The sequence below is a fragment of the Ursus americanus genome, chromosome 22 (genome assembly GCF_024610735.1).
Source record: "Ursus americanus isolate L20-20 chromosome 22, mUrsAme1.1.p, whole genome shotgun sequence".
NCBI lineage: Eukaryota > Metazoa > Chordata > Mammalia > Carnivora > Ursidae > Ursus > Ursus americanus.
The window spans coordinates 24,700,257-24,719,847 of record NC_142148.1 but is presented as its reverse complement, the minus strand read 5'-3'; the positions used below and the strand labels follow the sequence as shown (position 1 = coordinate 24,719,847).

The 19,591-nt window shown below is 52.0% G+C and overlaps 1 protein-coding gene across 1 annotated transcript; it reads left to right on the top strand.

Moving 5' to 3' along the window:
- The first annotated feature begins 822 nt into the window (after nucleotides 1–822).
- BPIFB1 (BPI fold containing family B member 1) lies at nucleotides 823–18,364 on the top strand. The gene is made up of 15 exons (XM_045806829.2): nucleotides 823–952; nucleotides 2,076–2,217; nucleotides 2,918–3,025; nucleotides 4,113–4,262; nucleotides 4,975–5,056; nucleotides 8,402–8,465; nucleotides 10,195–10,280; nucleotides 11,265–11,444; nucleotides 12,315–12,368; nucleotides 12,851–13,009; nucleotides 13,459–13,526; nucleotides 14,056–14,101; nucleotides 15,041–15,104; nucleotides 16,044–16,120; nucleotides 18,204–18,364. The coding sequence occupies exons 1-15, from the start codon at nucleotides 838–840 to the stop codon at nucleotides 18,234–18,236; spliced, it is 1,428 nt and encodes a 475-aa protein (XP_045662785.1). The 5' UTR covers nucleotides 823–837; the 3' UTR covers nucleotides 18,237–18,364.
- Nucleotides 18,365–19,591: the final 1,227 nt, after the last annotated feature.

The following is a 19,591-nucleotide window of genomic DNA, read 5'->3' as shown; positions in this document are numbered from 1 at the left end:
GCCAAGGAGCCAGAATCCCCCAAGGTCCTCTCCCAGGAGGCACAGGCACCCACAGCCCTCTTCCTCCCTCTGCCTTTCTCTCCTCGGCTCCAAGAAGCCACCTATTCCCTTCTCAGGCCCCTTAGTATCAGGCAAACAGCTTTCTGGCCACTTGGCGTCCTACCTGAATAGCCATTTCCCTCCTGCCTCCAAATGTCCTGTCCTGGGCAGACAGCAGCCCCCAAGGCACACTCAAGCGTAGTCCAGGGTCTCTGGCTGCAGGAGAGGCAAACCTTGACAGAGAAAGGGAAGTGTGGGCAGAGTTCTAAAGGATGAATAAGAGTCCAGCAGGCAGATAAGGAAGGGGAAGAGCACCACAGGAAGCAGGAAGAGTTAGGACAAAGGCAGATAACAGGACAGAACCGGGTATGTTCTGGGAACTTCAAGCAGTTTGGAATGATTGGAACTTTATCGAGCAAGACGGAACTAAGCAGGAGGTGAAGTTGGCTGAGGTTGGGCTATGGAGGGTTTTAAGTGCCAGACTCTATGAAGTAGGGCACTGCTTCATTATGCCCGTTTGCCGGATGAAAAAACTGAGGCCCGGAGAGGCTAAGCTGATGGTCCAAAGCCATACAACTAGCACCTAGCAGCAGAGACAGGACACAGACCCGGATGGTGGGGCTCCAGAGCCCACACTTTTAACCACTTCACTAAACAGCCTCTTCTGGGCTTTGTGCCCCAAGTCACCAGGCATGGTGGGCCTGCCCTTGACCTCTCTGCCCAGCTAACAGGCTCCTTCTCCTGTGTTCACCCCAGGTTCCTTCCCGTGTCTCCTGCTGCTCACCGATCCCCACAAAGATGGCCGGCCCATTCACCGTCACCCTTCTCTGTGGTTTGCTGGCAGCTACTTTGACTGGAGCCACCCTCAACCCCCCTGCAGTTCTTAGCCTCGGCCGAGAAATCATCAAAGAAAGTAAGTCTTGGGGCACCTCCTTCTCCTTCTCCTTCTCCCCACCGCCTAAAAGAAAAAAAAAAAAAAGCAAGTCCTGGTCACCCAGGCCTTGCCACCATAAGGCAAGTGGGCAGGTGGAACAGCCCTCCAAAGGAGAGAGGGAGTTCCCCATCACTGGGAGTGTGCAAGGCACAGCCGGGATCTTGGCTCCAGGGTGAGGCTCAAGTGGATGAGTTGTAAAGGCTGGGAGTGTCTACATCTCAAGAGTCCGTGATTCTAAGATCCTCCCTTCAATTCCATGATTCCACTGGGCCCCGTCCTCCTTTATGTCCCTCCAGAGCCTCCACTGACAAGGCTTAACATTTTCAAGGAGGAATATTTAAAAGTCCCACCTCCATGACCACAGGGCAGACAAAAGGATGGCTTTGTTGCTGAGAGCCAGTAACACACCGGGACTCTGGGACACGGTAGGGGACACACACCCGGGCTGTCCTGCCAGAGGGTCGGGGGAGCTGGGGTATTTATACACCAATTCCCATCAGTCACGGGCTGAGGCTGCTTCTGGAGCTGCTCGTGGAGCACCCAGCACTTCTGGCCTGCTCTTCACACAAGCCAAAGAGGCTCTGGCTGCCAGGGGAAGAGTCCAGCAGGGACCAGAACCCGGGACTCCCGGCTTCTCCGATCTCAGCTCAGCACCTGAGGCTCTCTGGACAACAGGCCCATAGGATGTGGGTGCCAGAGAGCTGTTAGCAAGTATGTTTCGGCAGCAACACAGCCCAACAAAGCTTTGTGGGTTCCCTGCCTCTCAGAGGGCTCCAGAGAGTTTGCTGCTGGCTGGTGGGAGGGATGCAGGCCCATATGCCAGTATTCCGGCAGCGCTCCCACAGAGGCTGGCAATGCTCAGAGTGGTGAATGGTCCCACCTATGCCCCCACCCTAGTCCTTATGTGAAAATGACCTATCTGGACCATCATCCTCAAAGCCACAGCTCCACAGCAGATGGTTGGGACGGAGCTATCGGTCCCCTGGCCTTATGTCCGGGTCCAGGTAGCCCTGGGTGATGCCCCCTTCCCGGCCTAAAGCCACTGCCAAGCCATCCGTCTCACCCCTCCCGCTGGACGCTAATCTCTGGGATCTGCCTCCAGGGCTGACACAGAAGCTGAATGACCACAATGCCATCGACATCCTCCAGCAGCTGCCACTGCTCAACAGCGTACAGGAGAGGCCAGCCGGGGGCATCCCCGTGCTAGGCAACGTGCTGAACTCCATCCTCAAGCACATCACCTGGTAAGTGGAGCAGGGCCACGCTGGGCTCCAGCTCCTCCCCCACCCTCTGCCCAGGACACACTTGGCACGCTCGGTCGACCAGTCAACAAGCATCCGCTGCTGTCAGCTCTGCGCCTGACCAAGAAAAATAGATCAGAGTCCCTCCCTCAGAAGCTCCCAGAGGAGTTAGCAATAACCCTAAGAGAGTGACACGGGAACCCTAATGGGGTGACCCCAGAGGAAGGTTGCCTGGGGTAGAATGGTGAAGGGAAAAGTGACACTTCTCAGGGGAGGTGGCAGGTGACCCAGTGACTCCATGCTCACCAGGAGACAAGAAGAAAATGGCATTCCAGGGAGTGGGACCAGCCTGGGGAAGGCACAGGGGGGTGAGAGTCAATCAGAACGGCTGACACTCAACCCCAAGGAACTGAGAGGTCAGTGGGGCCGGTCACAGAGGGTCTTCCAAGTCAGCCCAAGGAGCTGGCATTTATCTCTTAAGTGGCAGGGAGCCATGGAAGCTTTTTTAGCAGTGGTGGAGGGGAGATATTTGGGGGCCAGACCATGCTGGGGAGGGGTCAGTGGACAGGGCTCAGGTGCAGCTGCCAGCTGGACACCCCTGGCTGGGCACCAGGGGAGACAGTGAAGAGTCAGTGGGCCAGTTTGGGGATGATATTCAGTTGAGCATGAGGCATGGATCTTATCTCTCCCATGTCCCATCCAGGCTGAAAGTCACCTCAGCCAACATCCTGCAGCTGCAGGTAGACCCCTCGGATGAAAGCCAGGGGCTGGCAGTCAAGATCCCCCTGGACATGGTGGCTGGACTCAACACGTGAGTGTCCCCTCAGTCAGATACTACGGGCCTGACAGGTTCAGTCATGCCTTGCCCCTTTTCTCCACGCAGGTATCTGGTAAAGAGAGTCCCAAGCAGAGGGAAGGGCAAGTGCAAAGGTCCTGAGGCAAGAGTCCTTTGCCCTGAGGCACTTGCTTTGTCCAAAGAATGGTAAAGAGAATAGGAGGGGGAAGAATGGTGGGAGGTGAGGTCCTTGTGGGGCCTTGTGGGCCAAGGTAAAGACCTGGCTTTTACTGAGTGAAATGGGAGGTTTCTAAGCAGAGGAGAGACATGACATGCTTGAACTTTTAAAGAATCCCTCTGCTGTGTTTGGAGGCAGAGAGGCCCTCCAGAAGCACCTGTTACAATTCGGGGCGGATGACGATGGCTTGTACTAGGTTTTGGAGGCAGGAAGGTGGTGAGAAGTGGTCAGATTCTGAAACATTTCAGAGGTAGGTAGAGGCAACAGGATTTCCTGATGGATTGAATGCCAGAGAAAGAGAGAGGTCAAGGCCGACTCCAAGGATTTTCCTGCGCAACTGGCAGGATGGAGTGGCCAGAAACGAAGACAGGAAAGATCATGAGAGGAGCAAGTTTGGGGAAGGAGCCTGAGTTCAGTGTGTGTGTGTGTGTGTGTGTGTTGCAGAGAGAGAGAGAGTTCGTGAGTGGGGGGTGATGGAGCAGAGGGAGAGAGAATCTGAAGCAGGCTCCACCCCCAGCTTGGAGCCCGACACAGGGCTCGATCTCACGACCCTGAAATCATGACCTGAGCCGAATCAAGAGTCTAATGCTTAACCAACTGAGTCACCCAGGCTCCCCCAGAGTTCGCTTTTGTCCATGTTAAATTTGAGGGACCTGTAAGACCCTGGGTAAGGAGTTGGGTACGAGTTAGGAGCTGTTGACATAGACAGAAGATTTAAACCAGGACAGGAATCCAAACGTGAACCTGGTGGGCGGAAACCCGGGGGAGAAGAGGAGAGGCCATCAGAGGAGTTCGAGCTGGGAGGTGAGAGAACCAGAGCACTGAGACAGACAGCAGGTTTGCTCCGACCTGGGGCTGAGACAGTGCGGGCACGTCCACTCCCAGGCCCCTGGTCAAGACCATCGTGGAGTTACACATGGAAACAGAGGTGCAAGCCATCATCCGAGTGAACACCAGTGAGAGTGGCCACGCACACCTTGTCCTCGCCGACTGCTCCACCAGCGGGGGGACCCTGCGCATCAGCCTGCTGCATAAGTGAGTGTGGCCGCCTCCTGCTGGGCCCCCACCATGCCTGGGAGGGAAGCCGGGTGGTGATGGAGAACACTGAGGCCCAGAGACAGAAAGGGGCTGATCCCTCCTGACTCTTGAACTGAGGCTCCTTTCAGGGAATCTGAGATGCCAAAGAAAGTTCAAGACATCAAGAGCAGAAACAAGCATGGTGGGATTTCAGGCATCCTGCCAGGAAGTGGGGCAAACATTTGAAGGTTGAGAGGAGCCACATTCCTAGGGCCCCCCAAACCACCTCGGGCAGGCCTGAGTGGGGCCATGGGTCAAAGCATGCTTTGGAGTCAAGCAAATGCATTGCCTGCATTTACTGTCCTTGTGCTGCTGGCGAGTTGCGTCCCTGTGACTCAGCTTTGAGACCGCAGGGAGAGGACGAGATCAGGCTACAGCCACAGGCACTCCACACACTGGGCCTGGTGCTTCCCTCCACTTCTCCTTACCGGGAGAATGGGCAGAAATGCCAATGCCATCATCCCAGTCTCCAGCGCACATTGCGAAGGACACCTCCAGCTTCTACTCCCTGACAGCTCTCTGCAGATGGGGGTCTAGTCCCAGCCCTGTCTGGAGCAGGCTGTGTGATCTTGAGCCAGTGCCTCCTTCCCCTGGGCTCTCTGTCTTCCCTTCTGTAAAACAGCATCATCTCTGACCTTCCGAATCTCTCTCCCCTTCTCCTCTCCGGAAGGGTCTCCTTCCTGGTCAACTCCTTAGCCAACAAGGTCATGAACCTCCTGGTGCCAGCCCTGCCCAAACTGGTGAAAACTCAGGTGAGCGGACTCAGGGCCTCTCCGGCCTGCAAAGATTGCTCCCCCTGTGGGGCTGGGGTGGAACTGCGAGCTAGTGCTCGGGGACCTGTGTCTCCCTGAGTGGGAAACTTCAGGGCCTGACCATTCTTTCAGTGGATCATTGAGGTGAAGGTCATGGAACTGCCAAAAGTCACCCAGGAGATCTTGAACAGTGATGTGCTGATAAATTATTAACAACTGACTCTGGGGAGGTCAAGTGGAAGGAACCCTGATTTGTAGCCCTTGCTGATTCTCTGGGGTAAACACGTGCTCCAAGGACAATTTCAAGCTACTCATGTGAGGTCACTGAGCAGTGGGTAAGAACGCACAGCAGCCCACTATTGTACGGCATTTCTGCCACACAAATGCAATTGACATAAATAACCTGGAGAGCAATAGAGAATAGTAAAATAGAACAAAATAATTAGGAAATAATGAGTTTTGAGTTCTCACTAGCTTTGCGTTTAGTATAACTTATTTAGTTGTAAGTTTATATAATTTAATTTTTCATAATGTCTGGGTATAGCACGTGGCTCAGAAATTCCTGAAAATTTAACACTTGGCCCTCACAAAGTGGTACGAGCTGGCTCTAGCATACCGCTGTCTCACATCAACCTGTCTTCAGGGGTCTGTCACCCACCAGGCCCTGCTGGATTTATTTTTCTGAGTCAATAAACACAAGTTAATCTCAATTTATATGTCCCTTATATGTCACAGATGAACCAGAACTGTAACCGTGACCATTGATTTCCACTGTAAATTCCAAGCACAGTGGGCCTCCTGGGGTTTGAAACGCCTTGTCAGATAACTGATGTTTTTTTATAATAAAACTTTCTTGAATTGGAAAGATGATATAATAACTCAGATGACTTTGGAGGAAAAGTGCCCGTAATCCTTCCACCCTAACTTGACAGCCTTTTTCTCTTTTGTACATATGTGCCTTCCAATCTCCACTCACATGCATTCATATTTGCATGCGGCTGTACTCAGTGTCAGTACGATTTGATTCCTTAAGTTATACCTATGTTCTACGCCACTGTATGAAATTCATAATTGTTGTAATAGCTGCATCATATTTAAGACTTGACTAAGCCATTCCAGAGAGACTTCTAAAAGGAATCTGAAAGGGAGGAATTCTGTAAAATTTGTCTTTTCTTACATGAGATATTTTTTCAGAATTTTTTTTCTATTTAAAGGTGGGAGTTTATTTATTTTAGAGAGAGACAGAGAGAATGTGAGGGCTCAGTCGGGAGGGGCAAGGGGAAAGGGAGAGAGAGAAACTCAAGCGGACTCCACACTGGACGCGGAGCCCGATGCAGGGCTCGATCTCCCAACTCCGAGATCATGACCTGAGTCGAAACCAAGAGTCCGACACTTAACCAACTGCGCCACCCAGGCGCCCCTAGAGGTGGGAGTTTCTTAAAGTAGGGCCCAGCTGGAAATTTTTCCCCAGCCTCCAGCTAAATCATATTTTAATTGGCATCATACTTTACTAGCTAAAAAATGTATTTACTACTAGAAAACAGACAATAAAAATGCTGTTTGAATAATATCTGTTTTTAAGGGTGCAAGTATGTGAGTATAATGAATGAGAGGAGAAACCTGGCGTTCCATTAATCACCATGGTTACCCACCATAGGTCAGTGGATTCAATACAATGGTCGTAAGCATATTTTACGTGAAATGCAGGGAAAGGGCACGCCATGTTTAAATCTGTCAGGAACCCATCTAGAAAATGCCAAAGCCCTTTTCAGTGGAAATATGTGTGCCCCAACCCTAGCTGCACATCAGAACCACCTGGGGAAGATTTTAAAAATCCTGATGGAGACTCCAATGTAACGGGGCTGGGGGGAATGTAGTATCCCAGAGAATTCCAGCGGGTTTCCCAGAGGATTCTAACGTGTAGTCAGGGTTGACAGCCACTGGTGAAAGTGAGAGAAAGGGAATTGTGAGAGACGATGCCAAGGTTGCCAGTGACCCCCTCCCCATGAGGAACACGCTGGCCCTTGGCAGCCAATGCTGGGGGTCTCCGAGCGCAAGGCCTCCACGCCCCCTACGTTCTGGATTGGCAGAGCAGCTAGAAGCAGGGAATGGGTTTTTCATAGAAAAAGTTAAGTGTTCATAGAAAACTTTCATAGAAAAAATTTCTTGAAGTGCACTGTCCTTTCTCAAGAGTAGCAATGGGCGGTCAACCGGAAGATTCTTCCACTGGGGATATTGTATCTAAGACAAATGACAAAATCCCAGGGCACTGCCCTAGAAAATGGGCTACCTAGAGCAGAAAACAAGACTCTGGGTTTTGCTTTGTTTTGTTTTTTAAGATTTATTTATTTATTTGAGAGAGAGGGAGAGAGCATGAGCAGGAGGGGCTGAGGGGGAGGGAGAGAGAATCCCAACCAGAACCCACGCTGAGTGCTAAGCCCGACGTGGGGTTCGATCTCACGACTGTGGGATCACGACCTGAGCCAAAACCAAGAGTCGGCCGCTTAACGGACCACGCCAGCCAGGCGCCTGAGAACAAGACTCTTGAGACTCGGGAGCAAGTGAGTCAGAGGCTTAACGTCCTCCTTAAGCAAAACAGGCAAGGCCAGGGTTCTGTGAGGCCAGGGCTTCTTACCTTCCACAGTATTGACATTCGGGTCATAGAGATCTTTGTTGTAGGAGCTGTCCTGCACGCTGTGGCATGTGTAGTGGCATCCCTGGCCTCTAGCCACTAGATGCCAATAACACCTCCCCCAAGTTGTGACAACTAAGTGTCCCCAGATATTTCCAAATATCTCCTAGGCAACAGAATCAGCCCCTGCTGAGAACCGCTGGCAGTTGTAGGGGAAGAAGAGCTCAGTAGGCAAAGGAATGTGTTGGGAGCTAGAAACCCACAAAAGGCAAGAGATTGTTCACGAGTCTGGCTGGGTCTGCCTTGCCCGCCCCGTTCTAGAGTCTGGCGTAAAGAGGGAACTCAGTAATGACTAGTCGACTAAGTAAGTGAATGAAGAAATACATTCTCCATTTCCCTCTTATGGAAAACACGGGCTCTCGTGAACAGGACAAGGAGTCCGATGGAGAGGGCAGCGGGCCGGCAGGGGCACCCTGGGCATAGGGTAAGGGACAAGCCACTGCAAAAGAACCCAGGCAATGCTGGGGGCCGGGGTAGGCTCTGAATGCAGGGATGGATGTGGAGTGGACACAATACCAAGTCCTTGGTCCCATGGACAAAAGCCTGGCTGGCCATGGACGCAGGGGCTCAGGCTGGCTGGGCCGGGCACGGGTCACTGTGGGGCTGTGTTCTGGCCCCCCGATCGTGGAGCCTCTGCATTTGTGCCATTGCAGCTGTGTCCCGTGGTCAAGGCGGCCTTTGAGGATGCGCGTACGGACATCCTGCGCCTGGTGAGCGGTAGGTGCTCTGCTCTCTCCCACCTTTTTCCTTTACTGCTGAGCCAGCCTCCACACCCTGGCTCTGCCCAGGAGAGACCTCCCAAGTCAAGCCTGAGCAGCAACTTGGCCCAACAGCAAGCATCTATGAATCCCTCCCGAAGATGCACAGACAGGAATTCACCACACCTGTGACTTCACAAGTACCTACTATGTGCAAGTTTCTATGTGAGTCAGATTTCCCAGTTCAAATCCCAGCTCTGCCATTGACGTGCTCTGTCACTTTGGGAAAGCCACTCCACCTCCTTATCCTCAGTTTCCTCATCTGTAAAATGGGGTTTCTATATCCCTACGTCACAAGATTGTTAGTGAGGATTAAAACTTTACGGGGGAGGTTCCAGGCACGTAGCAGGCGCTCTGCCCACACAGAGAAGTGCTTACAAACGGGAGTGGAATGGATGAAAGAATGAATGTGTGGATGAGACAGCAGTAATTGCGGGCTATTAGAGAAGAGAAAACAAGGGAAGAGGCAAGATACGCGCTCAGGAAGGAGGCCATTTCTCCCTCCCTGAGAATAGCAGAGATGGGAGAACTCAGGCTTCTGCCCTCATCTCACAACTGTGCTGTGGTCAGAGGTCTCAGAGTGGGAATTAGCAGGAAGAAGAAAATGCTACCATCCACTGTTTTGGGATCTGAAGAAGCTCACTCAGAGGGTGACCAGAGCAGAGGAAAAGAGGAGAATGGAATCAGTATGCAGTGAGCACCCAAAGAGCTCCGACTGGGCTGGGTCTCGCTGACTCCTCGAATAACTCCATGAAGTAGCCATCATCACCAAGAAAACTGAGGCTTACAGAAATTAAGTCATTTGTTCAAGCTCACAGAGGAAATTAGTCATAGGAGAAGGCTTGAACCCAGTTCTGCAAGTTCCAGGTCTGGTGTAATTCAGACATAAGCCAAGTTAGACAGGGACCAGTCCTGTACGACCTATGATTTCTACCCCATTATAAGATGAGAAAATTGAGGTTCAGAGGTAGAAATAGAGTAGCCAAGGCTACTGGGACTCGAACAGAAGCCTGTCTGGCTCCTCTGCCCCTCAGGGGCAGAGCAGGAGGTCTCCTCAGGGGAGCAGGTGGTCCAAGGGTTCACTCCCTGCCTGTCCCTGAACCTACCTCTCTGCAGCCCTCCCCATTCCCCACCCAGCAGCCCGGGCAGGTAAGACTCCACTGCCACCTGGCGGCCAAGTGGGGAATCCTCAGGCGAGCGCAAACCATCCAGGGCATAGATGGGCGTGCACCAGGTACTCTGTCCCGGTGAGGGGTGCAGATCCCAGTCCCCTGGAGGAGGGAGAGAGTTATAAACAGTAGTTCAGTCTTGTTCCGACTCAGGACCTTGGCATCGGACCGACTGGGCTCAAATCCGTTCACAATATCACCCTGAGCAACTCAGTTTGCTTTTCTGAGCCTGTTTCCCCATCTGTAAAATGGGGATAAAAACAGGACCCACCTCCTAAGGTTACTGTGAAGCCCAACTGAGTGTAAAGTTTAAGTGTAAAGGTTTAGCACAGCACGTGGCGCTTGACGGACGCTCAATAAATGTCATTCTCATCATCGTTCTCATTGTCAACATCGCTATTCCTTCTCCTCCCTACAACCCCCAGGCAATGATGCAGCTCCAGCCCAAAGCGGCCCCCAAAGCGCCCCATCCGATATTGCCCTCCTCCCTCACAGAACTTCCTTCTTGTCCCCAAGCAGTGCCTGTTTCCCTCGGCTCTGACCGCCTGGAGTTTGACGTTCTGTCTCCTGCCATCAAGGGTAACGTCATCCAGCTCGAGCTGGGGGTGAGTGTTATGGGACCTCAAGAGTAAAGTGGAGACATCACCGCCCTTCTCTGACTGCCCAGGACCAGACACCATGGGTCTGTTTCAGGGGAGAAAACACCACTCACAGTTAGGACACACAGACTGATTTAGGAACTCAGCGGGCCGAACGTGTCCCATGGACACCATCCTGGTGGAGGAACCCCAGTGGGTGGAATCCAAGGGCGACGCACAGAGCATCGGCCCCAGCAATCTGGCCTCTGCCTCTGGTTTCCCCAGTCAGAGCCCAGCGTATGCACTGGGGCTCTTGACCTTCCTCTCAGGCAACCTTGCCAAACCCCAAATATCTGATGACCTTGAAACAAGAGCCCAGGATCAAGACCCATCCCTGGAGATCGCACAGACCTGAATGTCTCTCTGGGCTTCACAACTCCCTGGCCGTGTGACTTTGAGCAAGTTCCGTCACTTCTCTGAGCCCCAGTTTCCTCACTTGTAAAATGTAGACAGTACTAGTCACCAAGGGGAAGACGAAGTGAGGCTGCACAGGGCTTGGCGGGCAGGAGGAGCCAGGAGCTGCTGTGCGGGGCCGCACGCTCATACTGGGGCTGGAGTCCTGAGGGACCAGGTGAACCTGGATAGCACAGTTTTCATGCATGCTTTAGGAAACCGCAGCAAACATTCTCATCAACTTTGTTGCAGTTTTGAAATTTCCCTTTATCCAAAGGGGTCGTGAGGTATCTGAGAAGTCAAAACCTATATGCCAAAGAAGACATCAAAGTTTTTAAAAAATCAGAGATTAACTGAGGGGTGCTGGTGGAGTAGATGTTGCCGGCCACGTGAGCTCACTCACCACCTCAGGGAAGGCACTGAATTCCAGGCTAAGCGTCCTGTCAGCAAAGGCGCAAAGGGAAACAGGCTGAATGGTCTCATTTTCTTCTAGGTCATTATTGGGTAAGATATTGGAGGTCAAGTTCCCAGCCAGCTGTCTGCTTTGTGTCTTCTTAGGCCAAGTTGTTGGACCCCCGTGGAGACGTGACCAAGTGGTTCAACAAGTCTGCAATTTCCCTCACGGTGCCCTACCTGGACAGCACCCCCTTCAGCCTCACTGTGAGGCAGGATGTGGCGAACGCTGCAGTAGCTGTCTTGCTCCCTCCGGAGGAACTCGTGGTCCTGTTGGACTATGTGGTCAGTCTCAGCGTGAGAGGATGGGGCCCTCTCTGCTGCATCATGGGAATTTCCTGAATCAAGGGGGCTCAAGGACTGCCCTAAGCCTCTGACCAGTAATCCCCTGTCAGGCTCAGCTTAAATCCCTCCAGTAATAGAGAGCTCACTCCCTCCTCTAATGGACCCTGCCTCTGACATAGAGCTCTAAAGCTGCAAATTTCCTTGTAATATCCAGCGCCAGTCCTAGTTCTGCCCTCTGGAACCTGATACACCTGATTCCTCTACCAAATAACGGTCCCATTGAGCCAAAGGGCATCTCAGAGAGTGAGTGGTCCAAGGATAGCAGTCGTGCCCCTGCTGTCCACTGTGGGACCCATGGCAGACATCACTAATCGATCAGGATCCTCCTTACTATTGAGCCTAGATGCCGACTCAGTCTCGGAATCCTTATCAACCCAGCACAGCAGACAACCACCACCAGTCAACTGGAGTGTGCCACCTCCTCCAGAGTCACCAATGGGGAAACTGAGGCCCAGAGGGGGAAGGGGTTGGCCCAAAGTTAGTGTGATGAGAGAAGGAGAATGGTCACCGGCAACCACATTCACGACTGGAGTTAAGAATTGGGTCACGTCTCCATGTCCTCGGAGAGCAGGGAGCTGCCCAAGACTCACAACCACCAACAACCCACAGGAAAAGTCCAAGCCAGTGAGGACCCCATGCCCTGCAGCAGTTGACACAGGAGCTGGCTTCCACCAGTGACAGTCATGGGGCCTGGACCATCAGGCCCACCCAGCTTTTCTGGGGTCCTGGGGATCCGGGCAGTGGGGCTGCTGGAGGTGTGTCTCCCCCCTCCCCTCCAGCTGACCTGCTCTGCCTTCCTCTCATCCTCAGCTTCCTGAGCTGGCCCGCCGGTTGAAGTCAAACATCAACGTGATCAGTGAACAGGTTGGTCCACTTGGCTTCTGCAGTTTGACAGGTATTTGCTGTAGTCTGTCCGCTGCCCCCTGGGGCGTCAAATACAGGTAGGACTGCTCTGTTTCCTTCTAGCACGGCCATCTGCTGCCCTCACAGAGGTTTCAGTCTATCAGGGCAAATGCGACCTGGATCAAGTACACAGATGATATTTCCGTTACAAGTGTGGTGACGAGGATAGATTCTAGGGGTTATGAGGGCATTCTGGGGCGCCTAATATAATCTAGGAAATGAGAGAGACCTTCCCTGAAAAGAAGGGTAATCCAGACAGAGGGAGAAGCAAAACCAAAGGCTGTGAGATGGGGACAACAATCCATTCCAGGACCAGAGGGAAGGACGGAGGCTGGAGCAGGAGAGGGAAGAGGGAGGCTAGGAAGGGGGACAGAGTGTACATGGGGCCTGTGGGCCATGGGGAGGCACTTGGGAGGCTTCATGCGGATCTGATGTCTTTCCAGGCTGCAAATCAGCTGGGGCCCACACAGATGGTGAAGATTGTAACTCAGGAGACCCCAGAGCTCCTTCTGGACCAAGGCAGTGCAAAGGTGGCCCAGTTGATCGTGCTGGAAGTATTCGCCACCAATGAAGCCCACCGCCCCTTCTTTACCCTGGGCATCGTGAGTTCAACTGTCTGTGGCATGAGCAGCAACCAGGGGGACCCTCCTGTTCACTGTTCCTGTTCCCCCCTCTTGCTTTGCTAACCGCTTCCACCACCCTTGTCACCCAGTTGGAGGCCCAGCTCTGGTCCTGTGACTTTATTAGTTAGGGTCTTCGGGCAGACACTTAATTCACATGCACAGAAGGAATTGTATTTGCTCATATAACTGAGACGTCCAGATGGTCTAGCTTCAAAAATGGCTGGATCCAGTCAATGTCATCTTCACTCTTCTCTTCCCGTCTGGCACAACTTTGTTTTGCTATGTACTGCCTTCATCCTCAGATTATCGCCTCATGGAAGTGCCCCAAGCTGATAATATCCTATCAGGTTGGCAACATCAGCTGGAAGAGCATTTTTCCCCCTATGCTTGACACAACCCCTAAAAGAAATGGGCTTCTCTCATTGCAGGAAGCCAGCTCAGAAGCCCAGTTTTACACCAAAGATGACCGACTTATGCTCAACTTAAATGAAATCAGGTAAACATGTTAATCATTGTCTCACCTTTTGACCAGCGGATTGCTTTAAACACCCAGTGTTTGAACCTCCGGGGTAGGGGCATGGAATAAAGGCTACTCCGGGATGTGCAGAAAGGTGACCTAGCCTGGACTGTCCCACTTCGGGGACCAAATATCAGAGAAAGGGAAGGAAAGAAGAGTGGCTTTGCAGCAGCTGTGGGACAGGCTGACCCACGGGAACAGCGTGGCCAGCACCATCCCCTCAGCCCATCCTGCACAACTCCAAGACCGTGGCAGTGACCGTCAAGCCCAGATGCTGACCCCCATGAGCCCAGCCTGGAAGCACAGTGCTCCAGCTGCCTTTTGCACCTCTGCCCACCTTCTCCCCACATCCCGCAGCCCTCCTGCTACCCCAAAGGTTCAGGGGGTGCAAACTGGAGCCTCTTGGGACAAATCAAACCCTACGTAGTAGGTGCTCCATAAATAGTTGTTGAAAGAATGAATGAATGTGCCTCTGAGAGGCCATTCTCAAGGGCATCTTCTGTTGCAGCTCTGATCGGATCCACTTGATGAACTCAGGCATTGGCCTGTTCAACGTGAGTATTAATAGATTGTCCCTGGGGCACAGGGGACAGTGCAGGACGGTCCATTTAAAAAAGAGAGATGTTGACCAAGATCTGCTTGGAACAATGTCGCCATAGGCAGCCCCATGGTGGACTGGCCAGCCTCCACATTATCAGCCACAAAGTCCAACCTCCCCGCTCTGGTGTTTACTGGGCACCTACTGTATGCAGATGCAGCTGAGCACACGTGCATACTCACAAATACACAGATACGCATTCACTTTTCTTCTGTAACATTTTGATTCTTAATTAGAAAACAAATCCCTTCTTTTTGCAATCTCATTTTGCTCACGAGACTCATCTCAGTGGCCCTGGACAACCCCTTCCCTCTGCTCCTCTGTTTCCCCAGCTGAGTCAGAGTGGATCAGAGATCTCAAACTGGCTGCATCCTGTCTTCTGCCATGTTTTGTTTTGTTTTGGTTTTTGGTCCACATGTTTTGGTTATTATTTTATTTTATTTTATTTTATTTTATTTTATTTTATTTTATTTTATTTTATTTTATTATTTTTTGGCTAATTTTTAAGTGGAGAGGTTCCCACATGAAAATCAGAACTTTGACTTCACTGGAGAAGTCAAAACTCAGGAAGCAGGGTGAAATTCCCTCAGGGCAAATTCAGCTGGAACGTAGCAGTGGAGCCCCTGGGGGTGGCATCCCTCCAATGCTCACATACACACACACACACACACACACACACACACACACGCGCATGCGCACTGGGACCCAGGGCCTAGCTGGATTTGTACTGCCCTGTCTGGTCCTGGGAACCCTCAGAGCTCTGACTGGCAGGAGCCTGGGATTCCAGCATCTCCCCTGGCTGCCCTGGCCATGGGGTGGGGCTGTACCCATATTAGGAATGGCTTGGGGGACTTTGGATCCTCCGCCAGGGTAACAAGGCCCCTCTCTTTCACAGCCTGAACTTCTGAAAAACATCACCACTGAGATCCTCGTCTCTGTCCTACTGCCGAACGAGAACGGTGCGTCCCTTTGCTCTCCATCCCCCATTCCCCAGGGTTTTGATGGTGGGTGCTTCACTCCTCCAGCCTGCATCTCACTTTCCATCCACCCTCAGAGTCTACTTCAAATTCTCCCTCCTCCAGGAAGGCTTCCTGGTCGCCCAACTAGAAATGACCTCTTCCGTCTCCAACTTCCCAGGCCAGTTCCTTTACTAGTGCCAGAACCTAGGCGTGCAAAGCTGAACCAGGCAACGCCCCTGCCTCACAGGGCTGACGGCAGGAGAGAGACAGAGGTGTAAACAGACAACTAGAGTACACTCGAGGGGCCTCGGGTAGACCTGGTTCAAGTGCTGATTCCCCTGCTTGTTGGCTGCCTGGCCTGGAACAAGCTGCCTTATCATCCTAACTCAGTTTCTCCATCTGTAAAATGGGAAAATAAAAGTACCTTCCTCCGACGCATAAAGGAGACAATGTTTATAAAGGGCTGAAGGAGGGGCCTGACCCACAGTTGGGTCTCAACCTCTCTTAACTGTTGCTGATGTTGCCTTGTTGTTTTTGTTACTAGTGGAGGAAGCTGAGAGAAATGGTAGAATACTCTAGTTAAGCCTCAGGTTATGGGGGTGGGGAGAATGAGTAACCTATGACAACTACATCATTTTCGCTCTTTATTTTATTAGAGTAGGAAATCTCAATGTATAGACACCTCCGTTGTGAATGACAGGAGCCCCTGATGGTTCTTTAGCAGAAGTGTGAGAGGACGTGAGGGGTGCCCTTGGGGGCCGCCAGCAGCTGGTGCTGGAAGCATGGGGCAGGGAGATGAGGCTGGGGGGTGCTGCGGCCACAGGGCAGGTGAGCAGAGGCAAGAGGGACAGTCCGAACTGGGTGTGCCAGGCCCTAAGTTCCCTGCCCAGGGCTGCTCAACCCAAGCCCAGCAGTCTCTGACCACGTTGATTATTTCAGGCAAATTAAGATCCGGGATCCAGATACCATTGGTGAAGGCCTGGGGATTCGAGGAAGCTTCATCCTTTCTCACCAAGGTGAGTGGGGTTAAACATTCTGCCCCAGGGAAGGCACAGTTGCTGGGGGGAGTCCTGGGCTGGGAGGCGGGGCCTGTACTCCAATGCTGATTCTGCCGGTCACTCATGGGGGGCCTGGGACCAGCCCCTTCTTTTCTCTGGGCCTCCCTTCCTCATCTGTAAGAGTAAGAGGACGACTGTCCTAGCCTGGGGAGCATGTGCCTCCAGCTCTCTCCACTCTACCTGTTATTCATTCATTCACTTGTTTCTTCATTCAGTAGGGCCTGGCACACGGTAAGTGCTCAGGAGACGCTCCCTGACAGCTGCTGGGGGGGGGGGGCTGTGGCAGCATCACTCCCACCCTCAAATATTAGCGTTAATAATACTGAGTAGCCCAGCATCGTTTCGTGCCACCGAACAGCATGTTGTTCAGTCTTCACACCCATCCATGTGGCAGATCCTGCCTGTAATCTCCATTTTACAGATAGGGAAACTGAGACTCAAAAATGGCAAATCCATTTCCAAGGACACGCATGCAGTAGGTGGCAAAGTTGGGATTTGCACTCCGCACCTGCCTTTGCAACGCCTGCTTTGGGCCCCAACTTCTGCAGGGGCCAATGACGGGGAGGTGGGCCCGTCTCAGTCAGCCAGCCAGCAGGCATTTCCTAAGCACCTAGTGTGTACCAGGCACTGAGCACGACAGTGAACAAAACCCCTACCTTCTTGGAGTTTCTAGTCCACTCTACGTGGCGGAGACATTGAAAGCAGAATTGTTTAGAATGAAGAAAACCCACAGGCGATTGCCTACCCTTCCATGGCCAAGGTGTCCAACCCAAGGCCGGAAGGCACTTTTGGCCAAACCTTTAACTTGCATTAGTCCTGATTTGCCCAAAGCTGTAGATTGGTATCACTGACTTCCTGAGTTGTTTCATTCTGGAGAAATTCAGAGAGGAAAGGAAGTCTCAAAAATGCCTCCCCATGCCCTGAGGTCACATTTGGTGGAAGGGTAGGAGGCTTTGTTAACTAGTTTCAAAGGCAAGTTGACATATGACTTACTATCAGTGGCCCACCCTTCAGCTGGCTGTGATGGAGAATAATGAGAACAGTGCCGTGGACAGTACAGAGAGAGGCTGAAAGTCAAGACTCAGGAACCGGAGGACCCGTGCAGTCCTGGCTCTGCCGCTCTCTAGCCATGAGCTCAGGCAGGTCCTCTGGCCTGAGCCCAGCTTCCTCCTCCATAAAACCCAGCAGATGGATGAACACACGGGTCATACACTAATGGACTACAGTACAATGATCCACTTATAATATAAGCAGTTCATCTAAAATACGTATTACACTCGATTCATGTTGCATAAACAAGTGTCTGTAAACTGGGTGGCTACCGCTTGGTTTATTTCCCATCTCTCTTATTAAGGGACATTTATCTACTTTCATTTTTTTTTTTTTTTTAGTCAGCTTGCATTGCATAATCCATCATTTGCACTTTGGGTTGGAAAGGTATTGTGTCATTCTTTGGATCTGTTTCCAAGTTTCCCGTTTTGCTCTATTCATTTATTTTCAGCTAGCAGCCCATTGCTTTCCTTTTATAGCTTTGTAACATATATTTTAAAAGCTAGCTGAAGGAATGAATAAATGGACAGATGTGAGATAAAGCAAGTATGGTTTAGAAAGAGCTAATGGTAGAATCTAGGTGCTGAGTATACAAGTGGTCACTGGAAAATTCTTTCCACTTCGCTCTCTGTTTAAAAATTATCACACTAAAATATTGGGGGAAATCTAATAGGTTAAGTTCCTTGAATCACACTTAGGATCTGCATTTTATGAAACTTCTTGGGGAGTTTTGGTGATCACCTGGGCTTGGGGACAATGGTCCTACACAATCCCATACTCTGCATGCAGATATTTTCCCTGTACCCCAGGCCCTGCACGGCATCACTGTTCACACACAGACTCTACTCCTCTGATCCTTCCAAGAATTCTGTGCGAGTGAGTGCAGAGTCGTGGTCCCCAGTGCCAGGGCCACCCTGCGGAGGACCAGCAGCATAAACCACATCAAGGCGGGAGGTAAAACACTGAATTGACTTTTTTCTTCCAACTCCAGGATTCCGTTGTGGTCACCCCAGCCTCCTCGTAGAGCCCTGGACTGCTCTCCTCTCTCCCATGAAGGCTTGGATGGTGGCCATCCAGGGTAGGCTGGGTCCCAGAGGGAGTATGGAACCAGCTCTGTAGACTGTCTCTCTCTGCAATAAATAAAGACTTGTCTGTGACCCCTACAGTCTGGAGTCTATCCTTGTCCTAACTCAGGAGTCATCTTGGCTCTGGCAGGCTTGGGAACTGGACATCCCAGCCACATCTGGGTCCTGAGTAGGCCCCTCTGAGACAATTGGGCCAAGCCCGCGCTATGTCTGGCCCATCTACGGACTGTATATGGATAATGTCCAGGGTCATGGCTGCCTCTCCGGGCTTCGGGAATAACAAAGCCAGTTACGCCCCCCTCCCTTCTGTGTCAGCCTCAGTAGCACCTACGGTGGGACAACCTCTCTGGTGGGGGCACATGTTTTGTTGACCCAGATAGTGTGCTGACTTGAGGGATCTCTGAACAGGGTGACTCTGGAGGCACATGAACTCGGCTTTCAGTTCTGGGTTGACCCTCGGATGTGGCTTCCCTTCTATGGGCCTCTGTTTCCTTCTCTATAAAATGGGGACAATCATAGTCCCCATGTTGGAGGGGGCGGGGGGATGAGGATGAAATGAGAGAGAAGGGTTCCTGACACATGGGAGGTACCCAGACAATGTCATCTGTGGGTGATGTCATTGTCACTGTTGTTACCTGGCCTTCAGGATGTTGGGCCTTATCACTAAAGGCCCTTCCCACTTGGACAGTGTGTGACGGCCATTGTCTCCTGGCCTCCTTGATGTCAGCAGGTTCAGGACAAACAACGGGGCCCCTGTTCTCCAGACTCCAGGCCTGCTTCAGTACATAGAGCCCTTCAGTTACACAAGGGACCACAGGAAGGGACAGGTGGGTGTTTCAGGAAAAGGCATGACCCAACTTCAGGACACAAACGGGCATAAGAACAGGTGACAGCCTGGGAATGCAGCCAGGAAGACATGGGCTAGGCCGAGATGGACAGAGAAGGACAGGACAAGTCCCTGCATGAGGTGCGTACATAGGGTCAGCAAACACTTATGGGGCCAGGCCCCACGGGACAGTTTCCCCACATATCCTCGACTCCCAGACACACGTTGCCCTCTACATCCCCACATATCACATTCCATTATTTTCCTAAATCATAACTGAAAAGTCTGGATTTGAACCCTCTCTCACCATGAAGATGAGAAAGCCAATGTCCCCTTGTCAGTGGCAGGTCCCTTCTGGCTCCCTAGGGTTGCATGAGGATCTCGGGGGAAGGGGCGCTTTTAAGAGCCTAGAAGATGAGGCAGGGCCTCTAGTCTTTGGTTCCATCTGGCCCCAGTGATGGGATGTCT